The sequence below is a fragment of the Xyrauchen texanus genome, chromosome 13 (genome assembly GCF_025860055.1).
Source record: "Xyrauchen texanus isolate HMW12.3.18 chromosome 13, RBS_HiC_50CHRs, whole genome shotgun sequence".
NCBI classification, from domain to species: Eukaryota; Metazoa; Chordata; class Actinopteri; order Cypriniformes; family Catostomidae; genus Xyrauchen; species Xyrauchen texanus.
In genome coordinates this window covers 40,346,725-40,368,178 of record NC_068288.1, presented here as the reverse complement: position 1 = coordinate 40,368,178, position 21,454 = coordinate 40,346,725, and the positions used below count along the sequence as shown (strand labels likewise).

The window sequence follows — 21,454 nt, the reverse complement described above, 5'->3', positions numbered from 1 at the left end:
TCCTCTGGATCCGAGAGGGTGTAGTATGCAAGTCTGGTCCTGTTCCAGCTCTGTAGCACAGAGGCAGGGATCAGGGGCCAGGGGTAGGGCAGGTCTCTATGGCTGTAGATGAGACCAGACGGGCAGACTGCTATGGGAAACCCAGTGTAATCTACACCTTTAGGTCACTGCCAGCAGGCAGCCGGAGGACACGGAGGAAGTGGAAAGGTGTTCTGGACACCTTCTCCTAGACTTACTACAACCTCTTTGGTTTAAAAATGGGGTTCGGTTGCCATAACTGGCAATGTGATAGAAATTTGGGTGGGCGAGATCAGACCGAGCAATTGAAAACTGTTCAAATATAATATCTAGAGGAAAGAGGACAGGAAGTGCCTGGAGATACAATGGGGACCAAATGTTTGAGACCACACTGAAAGTCAAGTTTATTATTATTATTATTATTATTATTATTATTATTATTATTTAAACCTGCTGGTGCTGGAATGACATGAATAATCAGTTTCTGTGGAGTCCATGCCAGCTCTATTATTTGCTATCTTTAATACAGATAATAGTTATAAACTTTATTTTCATATAGGGCCTTTTAAAGGTAGCTTCTCAAGGTGCTTAAAAAATATATAAAAAGGATAAAGAAAAGAATAAAATGTACACAATATAAACTTGTATATCAAAAGATTATTTTTTATAAAACAGAATACAATCGAAAATGTAAAACCCCTCAAATGCCTGAAAAGTTATAGATAGGTGCTTAAGAAAAAAATATTGTAAAGACAAAAAGTAAAAATCCTGCACATTACCATAACTTGCAAAACACAATCAGTTTTGTCGCAAATACATTTCTGATCATGTATTGCAAGCTATGGTAGTGTGTAGGATTTGTTCTGGAGGTGAAACCCCCCAGAGATGTGCAGTCGGGTCGATGCTTTCCAAACTGCAGGAGAGGCTGGAGTGGCGGATGTCCCCTGCCTGGAATTTGGTCCGGATGGTCTTGAGACCCCGACCGGGATATGTGTCAAGGTTCCCACAACCTCCCTGCAAGCGCTGCCCAGGGAGGAGGCAGACCCAGCCTTGTCGTTGCAGTGCGTGTTTTGGGCATCTACCACACGCAGAGCTTTAGACGATCTGAGCAGTTCCTTCTCTGCTTTGGCCAGAGCCAATACCTTTGCAAGATTTTATAATCTCCAGGTTGAGCCGCGTTCGTCCTGTGTGTTGTCAGGTATGAACAGGTAAGTATGCAAGGCAGCTGGCCGGGTGTACCGCTTGCGTACAGCACCTTTCCCCTCCCGGAAGGGAAGACGTGCCCTTTTTCCCCCATGCGAGTTCATGAGACAGTGAACCCTGGATGTCTTTCCTCCCTAGCCTCTGCCACCGGTCGCCTTGTTTGTAGAGCTCCTCCCCTCCAGGAGGGACCTACCATGGTGCCTCTTCAACGTGTGGCTGGTAAGCCCATGTGACGTATTCGCCACATGTTAACCTCCCCTTCGGGCAGATGCATGTACTCTTGTAATCTCTGTTCCCTGACGGAGGGAATGAGATGTTGTGTCCCTCTTGCCACAACGCTGTACTACCCGCTGAAATGGCTGGGACCCTGTCTCGGCTCCTCAGAGCAAAACCTGAATTAGTAGTTGCAAGCCAGCTCCTTTTATACCCATATGTCTTGGGGAGTGGCATGCAAATTCAACTCGCCAATTCCCATTGGCCTTTTCTCAAAGATCAGAGGTTTTTGGGGCTCCCAAGAGCAACCCCTATTGTCACTACACCGACACAACGTCTCTTTCCCTCCATCAGGGAATGGAGGTTATGACAGTAACCAAGACGTTCTGTCACATGACTTGGTGCGCTGAAAGTTTATACCTTTAATGACAGCCTAGAGTCTCCTAAACTGAGATCAGTTGGCTTTTAAAAAAAATGATTTTAACTAAGCATAGCCTATAGTGAAGCCAAAACATAATATTCACGCATGGGGACGCAGGGTCTCATAAGGTTAAACTAGCCCTTAAAAAAATTCTGATTTCAATAATCAAACCTTTGATGTCATAATCATCTAGATTACAACCTTCCAATCAGTCTTCTCTGGGATCTCCTTCCTGCAGTTGTATGCATGCTTTTGTGCACGAACGGAGGCCTGGAGGGCCCAAAATCAAGCGCAGGTTGAGAGAAGCTCGCAACCCCTCAAAGGTCTGCCTGCTGTTGACGTGAGTGCAGTCGCATGAATTATTAACCAGGCTAAAGAAAAAAAGATCTGCCGGCAGGCCCCCTCTGCCCCATGAATAATGGAGGACTCGACTCAAGCGCAGGCATTTGGAGAGTCAAAGCCCACAGCCTGATGGATAGTTACATCTCAGTGTGTCAACGGTACATGTGCGACCGCTCGCAAACATGCAGCGGTAAACATAAAAACAATAACTTGCATTAACCTGCAGAAGGGCATCACTGCCCCTGCACTGACTTTCCAAAATGTAATGCCACATTGAGTTGCTTTTGTCTGGGCTATTTTGCTCAAAACACATTGTACATGGTCCCTGATTGTGTTTTATTTAAAGGGAATGTCTAACGGCAGCACTACAAACAAGCTGACAGCTTGACTGTTTATGAAGGTAGAAAACTAGTGCATTCAGTAGAGGAATGGAAGCAATCAGTAACAATAGTTAATAAAATGTATATTTTTTTTGTGTACCGGCCACGAAAATCTAATTTTGGGATTATCAGCATCGTCTAACAATCATGTCCAATCCCTTCTGTCAAATGTAAAATGTACTAACAGTCTTGTCAATGGATCATACACATTTTCTGGTTTTGGAAGAAAAAAACAAGCAAAAAAACAATAAACAAAAACAAAACAAAAACATTATTGTAAATATTGTACATATACTGCATATATAAAGAAAAAGATCCACCCTGTTCTCTTTTAAACTGCTTTGACATCGACCATTAAAAAACTAATAACAGTCTATCTCTATTCTTTAATTATCTTTCTTATTATACTTGTTTACATAGACTTTGTTACCATTGCACTAAATTCCGATTTCAAACTTTGATCTTTAGGTCAACAGTAATTGTCTGCACTTTCATTTAACAGCTGATGAAACAAATTTTTTCAGACCGTTTAGACTGACATTTATAGTGTATTTACACTTGGTCAATTCGTGTGTTTTTACAGATCGGATTGCTATCCGATCATGAAAAGACTAAGTGTATATGCCCTCCTAGACGGATCCGAGACGGATATAAATCCGACCTACAGAGGTGGTTTGAGACGCATTCAAAACTTGGTCAAGAGTATATGCATCTGGCTGTTCACGCCATGGCCAGATTAACCACATGGGCAATTGGGCATATGCCCAGGGGCACCATGTCCAGAGGGGCACCATGTGATGGCATTTGTAAAAAAAAAAAAAGGTTTTTAATGTAATGGTTATTAATAATTTTCAGTATCATTAATCAGGTGTAAACTATTATCCAGAGGTCTGGACCACTACCAAAACAGTGCATAGATGGCGCTGTCACGTAGTACATGTTCCTTTTCTCCGCGCTGAATAGGATGGACCAATCACATTATTTTAACTGGATGACGATTTTATAAATGCTTTTATAGATACTGCTGAAGCAGATTTACAATCACAGGCATGAATCCTTGAAATGATGTGAATGAAACTATCCAGAGAAAGGAATATGTTTTATGTGCCATCAAGCACCCCCTGCAGGAATTAAACTTGGTGTCTCGTGTGACACTGTCAGTGGCTCACAACCTTTGCAACATTGGTCTGTTCCTCACACAAAACTAGCAAATGAATATAGAAAACATAGAATATCACATGAGGAGTTTGGTATGAAGGTGAGTAAATTATGTTAGAATTTGTGGTGAGCGATCCCTGTTAATATATTATTGTGTACTTTGTTCATATCTCACCCTAGAAAAGATAGTAAGTACTGTTATAAGATATCTGTAACTTTTAGTAGTATATTAGTATCTACAGTAGTATTAAAGTCTCCACACTAGCAGTGCTTTCTTCTGAAATTTGTAATAATCCATGTTTCTATATCAGTTCAGGAGTTATTGAGTTTTTGTATTTGTATTGTGTATTTTTTTTAGTTGAATTCAGAAATGTACATACACCTAAGCCAAATACATTTAAACTCAGTTTTTCACAATTCCTGTGCTGTCTTAGGTCAGTTAAGAATACTATATTTTAAGAATGCGAATTGTCAGAATAATAGTAGAGATTATTTCAGCTTTTATTTCTTTCATCACATTCCCAGAGGGCCAGAAGTTTACATAAACTTTGTTAGTATTTGTTAGCATTGCCTTTAAATTGTTTAACTTGGGTCAAACATTTTGGGTAGCCTTCCACAAGCTTCTCGAAATAAGTTGCTGGAATTATGGCCCATTCCTACAGACAGAATTGGTTTAACAGGTGTGTAGGCCTTCTTGCTTGCACACGCTTTTTCAGTTCTGCCCACAAAGTTTCTATCTGATTGAGGTAAGAGCTTTGTGATGACCATTCCAATACCTTGACTTTGTTGTCCTTAAGCCATTTTGCCACAATTTTAGAGGTATGCTTGGGGTCATTGTCCATTTGGAAGACCCATTTCTGACCGAGCTTTAACTTCCTGGCTGATGTCTTGAGATGTTGCTTCAATATATCCACATAAGTTTCCTTTCTCATGATGCCATCTATTTTGTGAAGTGCACCAGTCCCTCCTGCAGCAAAGCACCCCCACAACATGATGCTGCCTCTCCCATGCTTCATGGTTAGGATGGTGTTCATTGGCTTGCAAGCCTCACCCTTTTTCCTCCAAACATAACAATGGTCATATGGGCAAACAGTTCAATTTATGTTTCTTTAGACCAGAGGACATTATTCCAAAAAGTAAGATCTTTTTCCCCATGTTGTGCACTTGCAATCTGTAGTTTGGCTTTTTTTGTGTTGGCTTTGGAGCAGTGGCTTCTTCCTTGCTGAATAGCCTTTCAAGTTATGTCGATATAGGACTGTTTACTGTGGATATAGATGCTTGTCTACCTGTTTCCTCTAGCATCTTCACAAGGTCCTTTGCTGTTGTTCTGTGATTGACGCCATTCTGTGACCAAACTACTTTCATCTTTATGAGATAGAATGCGTCTCCTTCCTGAGCGGTATGATGGCTGCGTGGTCTCATGATATTTATACTTGCGTACTATTGTTTGTACAGATGAATGTGGTACCTTCAGGCATTTGAAAATTGCTCCCAAGGATGAACCAGACTTGTGGAGGTCCACAATATTTTTTCTGAGGTCTTGGCTGATTTCCTTTGATTTTCCCATGATGTCAAGCAAAGAGGCACTGACTTTGAAGGTAGACATTCAAATACATCCACAGGTACACCTCCAATTCAGTACACCTCCTATCAGAAGTTAATTGGCTGATTGTCTAAAGGCTTGAAATCATTTTCTGGAATTTTCCAAGCTGCTTAAAGGCAAGGTCAACTTAGTGTATGTAAACTACTGACACAATGGAATTGTGATATAGTCAATTAAAAGAGAAACAATCTATCAGTAAACAATTGTTGGAAAAATTACACGAGTCATGAACAAAGTAGATGACCTAAATGACTTGCCAAAATGATATCTTGCTAATATTAAATCAGTGGAGTGGTTAAAAAAATGTGTTTTAATGACTTCAACCTAAGTGTTCATAAACTTCTGACTTCAACTCTAAATTCATGCCCAGGGGCACTCAGGAGTCGTAGGCTAGGTATCTTAATTATACTGCCTCCTAAGATATCTTGTTTTGTCCAAATTCTAAGGTAGCATCATATGTATCCTTCCCTGGATAGGGGATCCCAGAATGCACTGTGGTGAGCTCGGCTGAAAAATAAATCCCAGATTGTGTAATTTAATTTTAGATTATAAATATACTTATAATCCATTCAGTACTGAAAAGTATAGATAAATAACAGTTTAATATAATACAAAACATACACTTTTGCCCAAAATGTGTGTATACTGAGTGTATTTATTTTCATTAGTTGATCGCGTAGTTTCTCTCATGTCACCTGTATTATAATCAGTTGCAAGTCAAGTGTCCTCTATGCTGCATGTGAGGAGCGCTATTTGAAAGATGCATGGAGCTACCGCCTATGTAGAGTGTTCCAAATTGGTCTCTTATGAGGCAACATTTCAGTAAGTATGCTGCCATAGAAGACAGATGCCTATGTTGGCATGAGACAGCAATGCAGCTCACTAGGATTTCAAACAGATCCATGGTCAAATGGTGCATCTAAACATGGTGTTGATATTATCATGATTGATATAGGAATATCCTGTAATTGCATGGTCTCTCTCTCACCTTGGTCGTCTTGACTTTGTTTCCTGTGCTGCAGCTCCAGCCTTTAAGATCTGGCAACACCTTACACTCCTCTCCTTCCATACATGGCTGCATCTGACACCACCACTTCTGTGCTACTATAGAAGCTGGATTCAAGAGACAGGAAGAGAGAGAGGAAGGGGGGAGAGAAAAGGGAAGGAGAGGAACAAAAAGGGAAAAAGAGAAATAGTGAAAGGGAGAGGGAGAAAAGGGGAAGTGGGGAAGAGAGAAAGAAAGAGGAATAGAAACAGGAAGAGAGGGAAAAGAGAAAGGGAGAGGAAGATAAAAGGAAGAGAGAGAGAGAGGAAGATGAGAAGAGAGAGAAAAACAGAGACCAGAAGAAAGAGAGGATGAGAGAATGGACGAGAGAAGAAAGGAGGAAGAAAGAGGATGAGATGAAGAGGAGAAAAGGAAGAGGGGAAAATGGGAAGAAGAGAAAGGAAAAAAATAGAAGAATGGAAACGGGAAGAGAGAATGGAAGGAGGAAAAGGATGAGAGAAGAGGGGAAGATAAGAAAAAAAGAGGGATGAGCAGAGAAAAGAAGAGAAACAGGAAGAGAGAGAGAGAGACCGGAAGAGAGAGTGAAAAAGAAACAGGAGGAAAGAATGGAAGGGGAAGAGAAAAGGATGACAGACAGGAAGAAGTAGGACAAAAGAAACAGGAAGAGAGAAAAGGAGAGGAAGAGAAAGAGGAAGATAATGAGAAATATGGGAAGAGAGAGAAGAATACAGACCAAAAGAGAGAGAGAGAGTAAAGAAGAGGAAGCCAAAAGGAAAAGAGAGAGAAAGAGGGGAAAAAGAGAGAGACACGAAAAGTTAAGAGGAAAAGAAAACAAAGAAAGAGAGGACAATGGGAACAGAGACAGGAAGAAAGAGAGTCAGGAAGATAGTAATAGAAAGTGAGAGAGAAAGTGCAGGATGAAAGAATGGAAGAGAAAAAGGAAGAAAGACAAAAAGGGAAAAATAAAGAAAGAAAGAAAGAAAGAAAGAAAGAAAGAAAGAAAGAAAGAAAGAAAGAAAAATAGAGAAAGGGGAAGACAGAAAGGAAGAGAGAGAAAAAATTCAACACTTCATTCACTCTGTGGGAACTGCCAATACGGGAAAGAAACATCCCAAATCACCACCTATCCAATATTTTGAAGGATAAGGCAATGAAGATTGAGAGGAGCAGAAAACGAAAAAAGATCTTATTCTCATCCACCGTCAAAAGAAATGAAACCATCTCTCTCTCTCTGTCTCTCTCTCTCTCTCTCTCTCTGTATATATATATCAAATACATTGACGTTGGTGAAGGAGGGAGTCTTTGATTCCAGGCTGACGGTTTGAATCCATCAATCCATTGTGGGCTCAGTGCCAGCTGTGTGTCTTCAGGGATAAATGTCTACCTTCATGCCAAGATGACAAGGGTCAGGGAGACTGGAAACAATATTGAGGGTAGAGGAGAAACAGGAAAAAGAGGGTAGACGCAGTCAAGCTTTAGCCCTAAATTTTTAATTTGGAGTTTATGAGGCTATAAACTTTTAAAGACCCCATGACATCAATAAAAGTCTCTGAATGTCTTCTCCCCCTCTTGCTTTTTTTAAGGAAATATGCTACATTACTACAAGTGCTTCTTTGACAATGCATTGTGCATTTTTGTATACAAAAATATGGCATCAAAAATTTAAAGTAGTGGGGTTTTGTCCTCATTTAGTAGAGAGAATCATGCGTTATTGACATGATGGCCTGTCAGAAACATTAGAGGGCAGAAAAGAGGATCAGGATTGATTGACCTGTCCAGTGAGGGAGGCTGTTAACATGATATTAGACAAGCAGCCCACGCTGCAGTCCAGTGAACAGCAGGATGATAGTGTCACACTCAAACAGGCCCTGACTCTGCACCGACAGCACAGAGAGATGAGATGGAGATAAAGATGTGCAAACACAATTCAAAAACAAACAGCCCACTTTATATTGATGATTTAATTCAGCAGCATTCATTCTTAGAATTATAAAAAAGGACAATTTAGGGACAAAACCAAATTCACATTAAACAAAGGCCAACAGTTGAGGAAAATTACCAAGGTTCAGTCATGAAAAAAAGAAGAACCCTATGCGACACAAGCTGATGGATTCTTTGAATTGTTTTCTGTTAACCAATTGGCTCGCTCCTATGTGACATGTGAATCGCATGATGTAAGTTGTTCCTTTGACATGTAGCTAATCAGGTAGCCAATCAACTTTTGTCTCTCTCTTTGTCTAATATTGAAATTGCTTTGTTTTGCTTATAAGCCGGTTTCACTGCAGTGTGCTGCGAAAGTTTCTTTCTCTGAAACCCACCCCAATCCAGCTCCACCTGTCTATATCTGATACATGGAGATTGTTTGTAATGTCTATTTGTATAGCAGCATGTAATACAGCATTTTGAATAATAGTGAGAGCAGCAACAGCATGTCCACATTCTTAACACAGTATATCTGTATATTTTCTAGCAGTAGCAAGTCTCCATACTATACTAGCTCTGCAGCAGCAGCGTAGCAGATCTAGTCCGCCAAGACCAATTTCCAAGCAATATTCCTTACTCACATTAACAAGCTAAATCTGAGATGTCATGACCCATTCTTTTGACATGTCATGACAATACCATTTCTTTTCACATGTACCATAGCATGGTTCTACTATGTTTCTATAGACATGTATCATGACCATAGGTGGAGGGTAAACAAACATAAATATGGTAATATTTGCTGGGTCCAACTACAGTTTCGCCTTCCAAAACGGTCAGAAATCTAGGGGTAACCATTGATGATGAGTTAAATTTCACAGACCACATTTCAAAAACTGCATGATCATGTAGATTTACACTCTACAATATCAGGAAGATAAGACCCTTCCTCTCTGTACATGCCACACAACTGCTCGTTCAGTCCCTTGTCATAACTAGACTGGACTACTGTAACACTCTCATTGCAGGCCTTCCTGCATGTGCTATTAGACCTCTCCAAATGATCCAGAATGCAGCAGCACGTCTGGTCTTTAATGAACCTAAGAGTGCACATGTTACACCACTCTTTGTCTCTCTCCACTGGCTGCCGGTTCATGCACGTATTAAATTCAAGGCCCTGATGCTGGCATATAAAACAGTCACTGGGTCTGCTCCAGCATACCTAAAAACATTTATGCAGAGCTACGTTCCCACCAGAGGCCTGCGGTCGGCTAAGGAACGTTCTGATGATAGTGAAACTTTGTAATATGGCACTTTTTGTACCACTGTCTCCCTAAGATGATTCGCTGATGTTCTTCCTCTTTTGTAAGTCGCTTTGGATAAAAGCCTCTGCCAAATGAATAAATGTAATGTAATGTAATGTAATATGGTAATTATAAAGTAACTTGTATGTATAGATCAAAGTGGTATAAAATGATATTAACATCTTACACTGTTACATGGTATCGCTAAAGTACTTTTTTATATATATATATATATATAAAGGATCTCATCTACAAAACGAACAAAAAAGGGCATATTTCTTTATATATAAATATTAGGGCTGTCAATAGCTAAAATGTTTGAATTGAAGTGTCCCAATTAATTAATCACATTCGCATATACAAATATTTGCTGAAAAAGCCCCTCATATAACAATAATTCAGTATATAATGATGAAATAATTAGACATAGTTATCTTTAAATATTTAAAAAATATATCATTTAATTTTATAAAATTGAATTATAAAATATTTAATAATTTAATATATATATATATATATATATATATATATATATATATATATATATATATATATATATATATAAAACAAAATATTGAGATCATTAAAATGCATTACATTCTTGTGGCAGAAGAGTTAATCATTGATAAGACAATATGGTAGGAAACAATATATTGTATTCTAAAGCCGCTTTAGAATACAATGTATTGTTTCCTACCATATTATTGAACATAATTGGCATCATTGGCATACAGTTCACAGCAATCCATTTCACAAGTGAATTTGGCAATCAGGTCGAGATTTATTATGAGGGCTTGTTTAAGGACCTGTCAATGCGTCAATGCGTCAGACATACTTGTGTAGTGTTTCAGGTACGTTGCGTCATAAAAATAACATTTTTAGGTCACTGTGTCAAGTTAAATATAGTTTAATACTTTGAACACATCTTGAGATCCCTTAGTTCGAATTTGCGCTCCATCAAGTGTTTTGAATGTAAGAGAATGTAACACATGTTTGTGTTATGCTGTCTGCTGAAGGGTTGTTTTGTTCACTCTTTAAACTGCGTGATGCCCATACAGCTGAAGTTTCACTTACTGCCCTCTGGATTAAACAGGTGTTACTACAAGCTTGCATTTCTCAGGAATCTTCCTTATTACGGTCAGTTATTTTACAAGTTATTTTTTATAAAATTAAGACCGTTAAATCGACAGCCCTAATAAATATTATTATTAAAAATGTTTTTGGTTGGTATAATAATGTTAATAACAGACCCTGACAACATACGGACAGCTCCAACAATGTAAGAAAATACATATTTTAAAAGAAAAAATAATAAAGGTGGAAAATATATACATATACAGACTATACTATATATTTACTATTGCATTTTATGTAAATATACTATATACTGTACATTAATAAAAGTATAATATAAATGTTTTTATATTTTATTGTGAATACGTTTGTATAGTTTATATATACATATATATTTTATACACTATACACTCAAAAACACAATTTAAAGATTTACATGTTTCATAACAAAATTCTATCGAATTGAGTTGAGTAATCTTAAAAAACAAACAAATAAAAACCCTAAATATTTTAAGTTTTATTAATTCTGTTAAAAATTACGAAATTCAATTTGATAGAGTTTGTTATGAAATTGATATTCGTAAATCTTAAAAAAAATTTTTTACTATATTGCAATTATTTACTTTACGATTACTATAATTTTTTATAGAACTCTATAATATAATAGTGTAATTTATATTTTAAATAAAAAAATCTTGTTAAGATTTATACATTTATATTGGTTATTTTGTTTTATTAAATTTAACACAATACAATTTAATGAAAATTTGTTATGAAGTTGAAATGCACAAATTTTCAAATATAGGCTTAGTAATGGTGTATATTTGTCCTTCTATAAAATATTTTTATATAACACAATTTACATTTTACATTTAATAGCACTACACATTACATTTATAATACCAGGCACAAACACACATGCAAACAAACTAAAACAATCTTACCGTCCACGCAGGAGGGAGCTGCTCTTGTTGTCCCAGCAACCTGCCCAGGGAAGCAAGAGCACTTGACAGTTTGGGAACGCTCCTCGATTTTGTTCTTGTTACAGCAGCGGTGGGCAGCAATGACCTCACAGGTCCCAGCTTTGACATGCACTAAGGAAAAACAATATGGACACCCAGTCTATTAAAATCAACCAGCTGTTTCAACTTCCTCTCGCCAACAGAGGAAACGATGAGACACTAACACATATTCTGTTGCTTGCAGTGCTACGTGCAAAGGAAATAATTTCCATGACATAAATGCAGTGTAAAATGAATTAATGCAAATGCAAGGTGGGTCCCAAAATCAGAAAAAAATCAAATGTGATCAGCGGGATGTGTTTCATTTTTCACTTTGGTAATTATAATTAAAATGGTTAATTGAACTCGCAACCCATCAAGCATCTAGAAGGGTCCTTCAAGCAAGTTATTTACTTGTTTGTTTATCTTTCACCTCTGACTGAACAACAGCGGGGAGGAACATTATTCTGAAGATAAAGGGGTACAAAAAAGTATCAAAACATTTTTAAAGTATAAGTGTTTCTATCAAATCAATCTTAATTGCATTGGTAAAGATTTTCAATTTAAGACTTGAGTTAAAAATTGATTGAAAAAGGGGCCTCCATTTTCCCATTAGCTGGCCAATCTCAAAATCTCATCAACAACATTAAAAACATTTTGCCTCCGATCAATAAAGGGCCTTTAACGTGTGCACAAAAGGGTCTGTCGAGCGGTGGGCCAATTGAGGGCTTGGAAAAGAAAACAGAGATTTAGCGATGCAAACGCTAGCATGTGAAGGGCTGAACCTCCTTTGTGTGATTATCTTTCAGCCCGAACACACTGCAGGGCCAAAGTTAATTTCACAAAGTTTGAGCGGATGCAAATTGAATATTCAATGGTGGAGTTTGTTCCAACAGCTTATAGAAAATGATTGCTTTGACTCACTCAATGTGCCTTAATGCATTTGTTTGTGTATCATCTAACCACATGACTGGTTAAAATCTATAAGAAAAACAAACTGGGGTGGGCAACTCAACAGGCTGGCATAGCAGTTGGATTTACACTTGACAAAAGGGTTTTAAAGTATACTAACAATTCCTGGAGCTCGACTGGTAGAGCTAGCAACACCATGGTCAAGGGTTTGATTTGGATGCGGGACTGTGCATGCATTTTCTGAACTTTTATTTAACTATTCTTCCAGAATATGTCATTATATTCCACAAAAGTTTAATTAAGACATTTCTTAAATATGGATGGATTTTTTATATATTTATATATAGGTATTTATTATTGGGTTTATGATTATGATATGTGTACTCTAATATTATTATTCTACAATAGGCATGGTAAATATCATTGTCTAGCACATAACATAATTGGCACAGATCAACATATGTTCCTTGACACAAGGTCATGCTGAAATGTAATCAAATTAACAAAACAAAGAAAGTTCAATGCTCTTGGAACAGCATGTTCTTGACACTGATCAGCACAGATCAGACCTGATACCAGAGCACCATTCATGTGAGACAAAAGTGTCATAGAACCACCAAAAAATAATCTGGTTGTTTTCAAAAATGTTAATAGTGCATTTTTGGCACTATCAGTTAGGTTTAGGTTTAAGGTTTAGGGTAGGGAGGTCAGTTGATGATTTAAAATTCAATAGAACATTAACCTTAAAAACCTAATCTGTTTGGGAGAACATTTCAGAATCAGAATGAGCTTTATTGCCAAGTATGCTTACAAATACAAGGATTCTTTCTTGGTGACAGAAGCTTCCAGTGCACAAACAATACAACAACAAGACAATAAAAAGTAATTAAAGAGGCCCTATTATTTTACCTTTCCTTTATTGTGTAACATAGCTCTTTGTGCATGTAAACAGTCTGCAAGTCAAAAGCAAAAAGTCCATGCAAAAGGGAGTTATTGTCTCCCACAGATAAACAGCTCAACAACTACAAGAAACAAGCTGTTTGTAGTCCAGCCATTTCTTCCATAAAGTATCTACACCACTATGTAACACATTTGCATAATGCCTGCCTAAGGGCTACTTTAGCCTGCCCTCAAAAAAACGTAGTTATAGCCAAGGCCAGGATGAGATGGGTTAGTGTTGTCACCATGTCGAGAAGACACTGTTTTCTTCATTGCAAAAGTAAAACCTCTTTGTTTGGACTTCCAAAGGCAGACTAATTTATTTTTACCAATATTCCTCAGCAGTGCAACCACAACCAATGCCAGATTTTCAAGTCTGTTACCTCTGAAAGATGGTGCAGTTCCCACTTTGTAGGGACAATCTGGCACTTCAGGATCACAACCTGTAAGTATGTTTGATTATTTATTAATTTATCTGCTACCAAGAGTTCAAATGCATTTTTGTGTTGTGGCTACGGTGTACACCCAGTGCACTGCTTTAGGCCTCTGCTAACCTGCTAGCTTATGTTATTGTATTGAAATAGTTTGCAAATAAGCTGTGGGCCCACTTTTACCAACAGTTGTGTAGAATTATGCAGATTGTTTGTTGTTCTTACCAATCTCTTCAGTAATCAAAATACGTTTTGAAAGTAACTGTATTGTAATTACCAATGATTTAAATTGTATCTGTGGTTATATTTTGTATTTTAGATACATAATCCCGTTACATGTATTCCGTTACTCCCCAACCCTGGCCAAGGATCTACTAACCTGTCATTGCTGGACGTGAATTTTATTATCAGATAGTGCAATGGAATGTAATGGCAGAAGAGGTAGGATATGTTGGAAAAATATAAATGGACTAAGTTGTGTATTACACATAATTTTTCCTCAATGGGCCAGTTTTAACTGTTCATGAGATGGTTCTTGAAGGGAGGGCTGGGGGCAACCAATAATCCGCTCAGCAGTCTGAACTGTGCTTTGTAGTCTTCTGATGTCCAATTTCAGAGCTGAACCAAATCAGACAGTTTTTGAAGTGCAGAGTACAGACTCAATGTCTGCTGAGTAGAACTGAATCAGCAGCGCCTGTGGCAGGTTGAACTTCCTCAACTGGCAAAGGAAGTACAACGTCTGCTGGGCCTTTTTCACAATGCAGTTAATGTGGGTCACCCACTTCAGGTCCTGTGAGATTGTAGTGCCCAGGAACCTGAATGACTGCACTTTTGCCAGAGTGCTGTTCAGAACGGTGAGCGGAGTCAATGTTACTCCTAAAGTACAATATCATCTCCACTGTTTTGAGCGTGTTCAGCTCAAGGTTGTTTTGATTGCACCAGACAGCCAGCTGTTCAACCTCCTCTCTATATACAGACTCATCATAATCCTGGATTAGGCCGATGACAGTCGTGTCATCTGCAAACTTCAGGAGCTTGACAGAGGGGTACTTGGCAGTGCAGCCGTTTGTATACGAAGAGTAGTGAGGGGAGCACACATCCCTGGGGGACACCAGTGCTGATCGCACAGGTGCTGGAAGTGAATTTTCCTGTTCTCACTAGCTGCTGCCTGCCCGTCAGAAAGCTGGTGATCCATTGGCAGATAGAGGTGGAAATAGAGAGTTGGTTAATTTAGTTTGGAGAATAGCTGTGATGATGGTGTTGAAAGCCAAACCGAGAGTCACAAAAATTATCCTTGCATATGTCCCTGGTCTGTCCAGATGTTACAAGATATGATGCAATCCCACGTTGACTGCATCATCCTAAAACCAGTTTGCTCAAAAAGCAAATTGAAGGGGATCCATAAAGGGTCCAGTGTTGTCCTTCAGGTGGGCCAACACCAGTCTTTCAAATGACTTCATGACCACAGATGTCAGATTGATGGGTCTTGTGATTTTGGGTTTCTTTGGCACAGGGTGATGGTGGAGCATTTGAAGCATTAGGGAACTTAACACTGCTCCAGTAATCTGTTGAAGATCCATGTGAAGATGGAGGCCAGCTGGTCAGCACAGGTTTTTTTGACAAGTGGGTGAAACACCATCTGGGCCCTGTGCTTTCCTTGTCTTTTGCTTCCGGAAGACCCGCACACATCCTCTTCACAGATCCTAAGTGCAGGTTGAGTAGCAGGAGGGGGGAGGAGGGGGGTTGAAGGATGTTTTAATGTTTGTGCGAAGCAGGTGCGGGGTGTGATACTGGACTTTTCAAATCTACAGTAAAAGACATTCAGGTTGTCAGCCAGTAGTTGATTCCCTACAGTGTTTGGGGATGGTGTTTCATAGTTAGTAATGTCTTTCAGGCCTCTCCACACTGATGCAGGGTCGTTATCTGAAAGCTTGTTTTTCAGCTTCTCAGAGTAGCTACTTTTAGCCACTCTAATCTATTTTGTCAGTATGTTTCTAGCCTGATTGTACATGATTTTGTCCCCACTTTTGTACGCATCCTTTTTGGCCTGAGTTTTGCTGTAAACCATGGTGTGTCATTGTTGAATGTTAAAAAAGTCCTAGTAGGAATGCACATATCCTCACAGAAACTGATATATGATGTCACAGTATCTGTGAGCTCCTCCAGATGGTGTCTGCAGCATCAAATACACTCCAATCAGTGCAGTTAAAACATGCTTGTAGTACCAGCTCTGCTTTTTTGGTCCATCTATTTACAGTCTTTAGCTGATTTAAGTTTCTGCCTGTAGGTCGGAAACGGTTGTTCTGTTTCTGTGATCTGATCAGACAGCTGTTGCAGCGCTGCCCTCACACACACTTGTGGAGGAATATAAACACCAGAATAAATGAGGAAAAATCCCACAGCAAGTAAAAAGTAAAAATGCTTGCAGTTGATAAAAAGCGCTTCCAAATTAGAACAGTACATCTTCTTTAATGTTGTTACATCTGAACACAAACTTTTATTGATGTAAAAGCATGTTCCACCACCTCTTGTTTTCCTCGTTAACGCCGCAATGCAATCCACTCGAAACAGCTGAAAGCCCGGCAGATGTAACGCACTGTCCGGAATTGCTTCACTCAGCTAGGTTTCTGTGAAGCACAAGAAGGAGCAGAGTTTGAAAAGTCCCTGTTTGTATGGGTGAAAAGTTGTAGTTCGTCTGTTTTATTAGGAAGAGAGTGGAGATTCGCTAGATGATTACTCAGCAGCGCTGTTCAAAAGCCGCGCTGTCAGAGCTTGACCAGCATGCTGGCTCGCTTCCCTCACATGCGTCTTATAGCACACTTGTACACCATAGCTGCGCCTCTGACTTAAATGTCCAGCAAAATGCCTGAATAGTCAAAAACTGGGAAAAGATAGTCTGGTATGTGCTGCCAAATGTTCAGCAGTTCGTCCCTGGTAAAACTGATCGAAAAAAATGACTAGACACAGGACAAACAAAAACAACAAAAGAATTGGAGACCTCCACACGAGACCGCCATCTGCGGCACCATCTTGAGAATATATCTCCTAATATATCTCTTAATTTAACTTGCTTTTAGCACCACCAAGTGGATATTTCACCTCGTAACTGCCGTGATACAAGTAATGAACCATGAAATGTCATTTTGCAAAAACGTCTCTCCTTTCATGAGACTCTCCATGTTCGCTCCATTGGGAAAAATAGTAATTCACTGTAAAGTTATTTCAATATGTTTTTTTTTTTTTTTTTTTTACATTATGAATGTCTGAGCACAAGATATTTTAAGTGGGGGAAAAAAGAAAAACTTGAAAAGTGTCATACTTTATTAAAAGAATAGTTCACCCAAAAATGATAATTCTCTCATCATGAACTTAGCCTTCTGCCTTCTCAAACTCGTATGACTTTCTTCCATGGAACACAAATTAAGATATTTTAATGGAGATATGATGTTTTTTGTCCATACAATGCAAGTGATTGGTGACCAAACTTTCAAGCTCCAAAAATGACATTCCTGTAAAGGCAGTATAAAAGTAATCAATACGAAGCTAATGGTTTTATCCATGTCTTCTGAAGCAATCAAATCGATTATGGGTGAGAACAGACCAAAATGTAACTCCTTTTTTATTGTACATCTTGACATCAGCAGTCTCTTTGGGGATCATGATTTCAAGCTTAATTACTCTTCCTAACACAATCTAGCACTCTGTACTGAAACCATGTTCATGACAATGCAATGGCAAAATGTACAGTAAAAAAGAAGTAACATTTTGGTCTGTTCTTACCCCAAATTGATTGGTTTGCTTCAGGAGTCATATGGATTACTTTTATGATGCCTTTATGTGCTTTTTGGATAGGGTGGCCAGATGTCCCATTTTTCCCAGTACAGTCCCTTATTTAAGCACTTTTTCTAGTGTCCCGACTTGCTCTGAAAAAAATCGTGTTTTTTCCCATATTTCCTCTTTCCTAATGCTCCTATGCAGCTTTCTCAGTCATGTGAGTATTCTAATCAAAGGTAGCCAAAGTTATGGCTTATAAAACCAATAATAAAAAAAAAATGTTTTCTGAAGTACATGATTGGATTAAACTATCCAATCAAAATCCCCTATTGATAGTCATCACGTTAGTGAACAGATTTAAGTTTGAAAGAGCACACAGATAAATATGCGGTTGGAAAAATGTCAAGGAAGTGTGCATTTAATGAGGATCTTCAAAAAGAGTTAACATTTCTAAAAAAGGAGTCACAGAAAGAGCCTAGTAAAGTGAGGTGTGAGATCTGTGGAGCTCGCTTTTCCATCGCCCATGCAGGCTGCACCGAAAAAGCATGCATATTCTTCTGAAAATGTACACATTATGAGAAACTTTCATTTTGAAGTAAACTATCCCTTTAATGGTGCATTCAAGTCACATCAGAATTATCATATTTATGGAATGAGTGTAAATTAATACCACAGTCCATAAAAATTGGAACATTGAAGGAGGGAGTTGAGTCATATTAGTGCCCAGAAAAGAGACTTGTGGGGGTGGGCTCTTTTCATTTGGGCCAATAAGCGACCACCCAGAACACCCTGGCAACTGCATATCAATGCACTGAAACACAGTTAAAACAGCATAGCAACAACCTGACAACCACATACTGTAGCAATGCGCCAAAACAAACAGCAGATATCACCTTGGCAACTGCATAGCATTCCCTAGCAACCACCCAGAAAACCCTAGTTACCCATGTTGAGTTTTATCATTAAACTTGACTGTTGACCTTTAAGCCGGTTCCCGCTAAACTTAACCTTCCTTGCCTACTTAACTCGTTACACTTTTTTTTATTTTTATGTAAAATGTAAATGCATGTGATTGACTTTTATATGAAAAGGTCTCCTGGAAAGGTGGGAGACTGATTGCACATAACTATATTATTCAACAGCTTACATAATATTTAAGCCTAAATTATCAAATGAATTAGTCAGAAAAAAAAAATGTACTCACATGAGCAATTTCTTGTCTTCCCCAGTGGAGACAGATGACGGAACACGTAATCTGGCGTGCGCTATGCTTGTGATTTTAATTCAGATTAGTGTTTCACAAAACAAATAATTCAGAATGCTTTTTTAATCTTTTTGTTCAGTTCAAAGGAATCAAATTTAAAATATCATCTCAAATTATTCTGTCAATGAGTCACACATCACTATCGCCAATCTGCATGCATTTTTGCATGTAAAGCTGTTATTTTTTTAGGTGTTCAGTCGCAAAAGTAACAATATTAAAATGTTCTCTTCAAAATGTAGTGAAGTGAAAGTAAAAGTCCAAAGAAATATTTATACACATGTAAAGTACAAATATTAAAAAACTGTACTTATGTACAGTAACAAAGTATTTGTACTTTGTTACTATACACCTCTGAGTGTGCAACACCAAGTGTTAGCGTTTATATTTGTTTTATTTGTGAAGCAAAGTTCAGAATCTGACGAGATGCAAGCAAGAGAAGGACTTTTTGCTTATCATTCTGTTGTGCAAGGCCATAGTTTTCGGTCGACTGACTGCACTGCAAAATTTATCAAGAAATTATATGATCCGAAATTTTCTTCTGCCCGCACCACATCTGAAGCTGTCATATGGAACATACTCGCTTCTGGACTATCAGAAATTACTGCAGCATGGCAACACACGTTTCCTCTCTCTTGGTCCAGCTCGTGAAAGAATCTTACACATTTTCAATGGTCTGTATGCATACTTTCTTTCTCAAGAAAATTGCCCAAAGTTTCCAAGAAACATTTTCAGAGATCCTTGCACTAAACTTTGGATTGGCTTCACACTCAAGCAAACAGCCACTTTTAACCATGCACTGGAGACAGTAGAGCAAGACCACATATTAGCCACAGAAGTGGCTTTGCACATTCATGACCTGAAAAAAGTCTTGGAGGCCAGGCTGGAGGAATCATTCATACCCTGGTTGAAGCTGGTGACATGCAAGTGGATGATTTCTTTTGTGCAGTGAGAAACTTTTATTCAGCATCGGTGGACCACCTCCAAAATTGGAGCTGCTCATTGGAGAACACAGAAAAACTTGAGTGGGCCCTACTGAGAGACATCCCAGAGTGAAAAGACATTCAGAGCAGCCTCGAACACTTCTACTCAAGATTCCCTGCTCTCAGTCTGATTGACGAAACCACACTTTGATGAGTGAAAAAAAGCGAAAAATATTGTCACTTGTCGCATCTCTGAGTGGAACATGAACAAGATGCACACTGAAAAAAATTGCTACCAGATAACAGTACAAGGTGACAACAGTTACAGATGCGGATGCACCATCTACTTTGCATTGATCTGCGCTTAGGTAAGGATACATCCATTTAATTTTTGCTGGGAGGGGGCTGTCCCATTTTCCACAAGCATGAATTTGGTCACCCTATTTTTGGAGCTTCAATGTTTGGTCATCATTTACTTTATAGACAAACAGACATCATATCTCTTTTAAAATATCTGCATTTTTGTTCCAAAGAAGGAAGTCATATGAGTTTGATACAACATCAGGTTGTCACAACATTAGGCTTTTAGGTAGTCTAATAACTCAATGTTCTACTTCTTCAGGAAAAGTGATGTTCTTCTTCAGAAACAGTAACTTTTCTGCTTTCTCACAGGAGAGGCAGTTCCTTTTCTTATCAATGACATGAGATGCTGCACTAAACAGTCTCTCACTGTCTACGCTTGTGCTGGGGGCAGACAAATATCTGCGTGCCATCCGTGCCAAGTGTGGGAAGCGGCCTTGATTTGTGCTCCAATACACAAGAGCGCTATCGCTTCTGGGGATGGGGGGATCTCCATTATAACAATCAAATTGTTGCGTGGTAGCACTCGGAGTCAGTCTGGTATTTGGGTTGCTGTCTTTTATGATCTTGTCTAACATGTCATACAGTGTTGGAGGTGTGGACACCTCATCCGTTGTTTGGGCCTTTATGAATATAGGAGAAGTCTCTGTTTTGTGTGCACCGTATCCATTATCCTCAACTGGCCGTCCACTGAGTCCCAAGTCTTTGGTCTCCATCAAATCAATTTCAGTTTTGATCATTTTGCGTGCTTGCTACTTTATACCAGAATCAAAGTAATGATCATTGTATCATGGATCAAGTACAGTAGTGATGCAGTACAAGGGTTCGGATTCCATCTAATTAAATAATTTTTCTTTGCATTGTTGTTTTGGAGAACTCGGTATGCTATTCAGGGTGTCGTGTTCTCAGGTGATAAATTAAACTTGTCCTAGTAAAGTTCTTCAGCAATGAGGCGACTCTCAATATTTCAGCCGAACAAATTTAACATATTGCTACTTTAGCATCCTTTATGGTCATGGTGAAGAGCATCCACACTGCTGACATGTTTACCTGTTGTAGCTTAACCACGTTGTGCGCACGAAATGGGAGGAGATGCTGACACAGTCAAAACGTGTCATCGGAGAAGCCCTATTTAACCTCACAGTCTCTGTCAATAGTTCCAAAACTATTTTGGCCAAAACTGAAAATTATTTTTTTTGCTGTTCCGG

At 38.7% G+C, this 21,454-nt stretch overlaps 1 protein-coding gene across 1 annotated transcript in view; it reads right to left on the bottom strand.

Moving 5' to 3' along the window:
- The window catches only part of LOC127654242 (chemokine-like protein TAFA-2), a 133,378-nt gene that overhangs the window by 2,234 nt on the left and 109,690 nt on the right, over positions 1 to 21,454 (bottom strand). Inside the window, exons 3-4 of the mRNA XM_052141351.1 lie at positions 11,590 to 11,739; positions 6,327 to 6,451 (exon numbers count right to left, since the gene is read on the bottom strand). Of these exons, the coding sequence (XP_051997311.1) occupies positions 6,327 to 6,451; positions 11,590 to 11,739 (275 nt within the window). The remainder of the gene's footprint in view (positions 1 to 6,326; positions 6,452 to 11,589; positions 11,740 to 21,454) is intronic.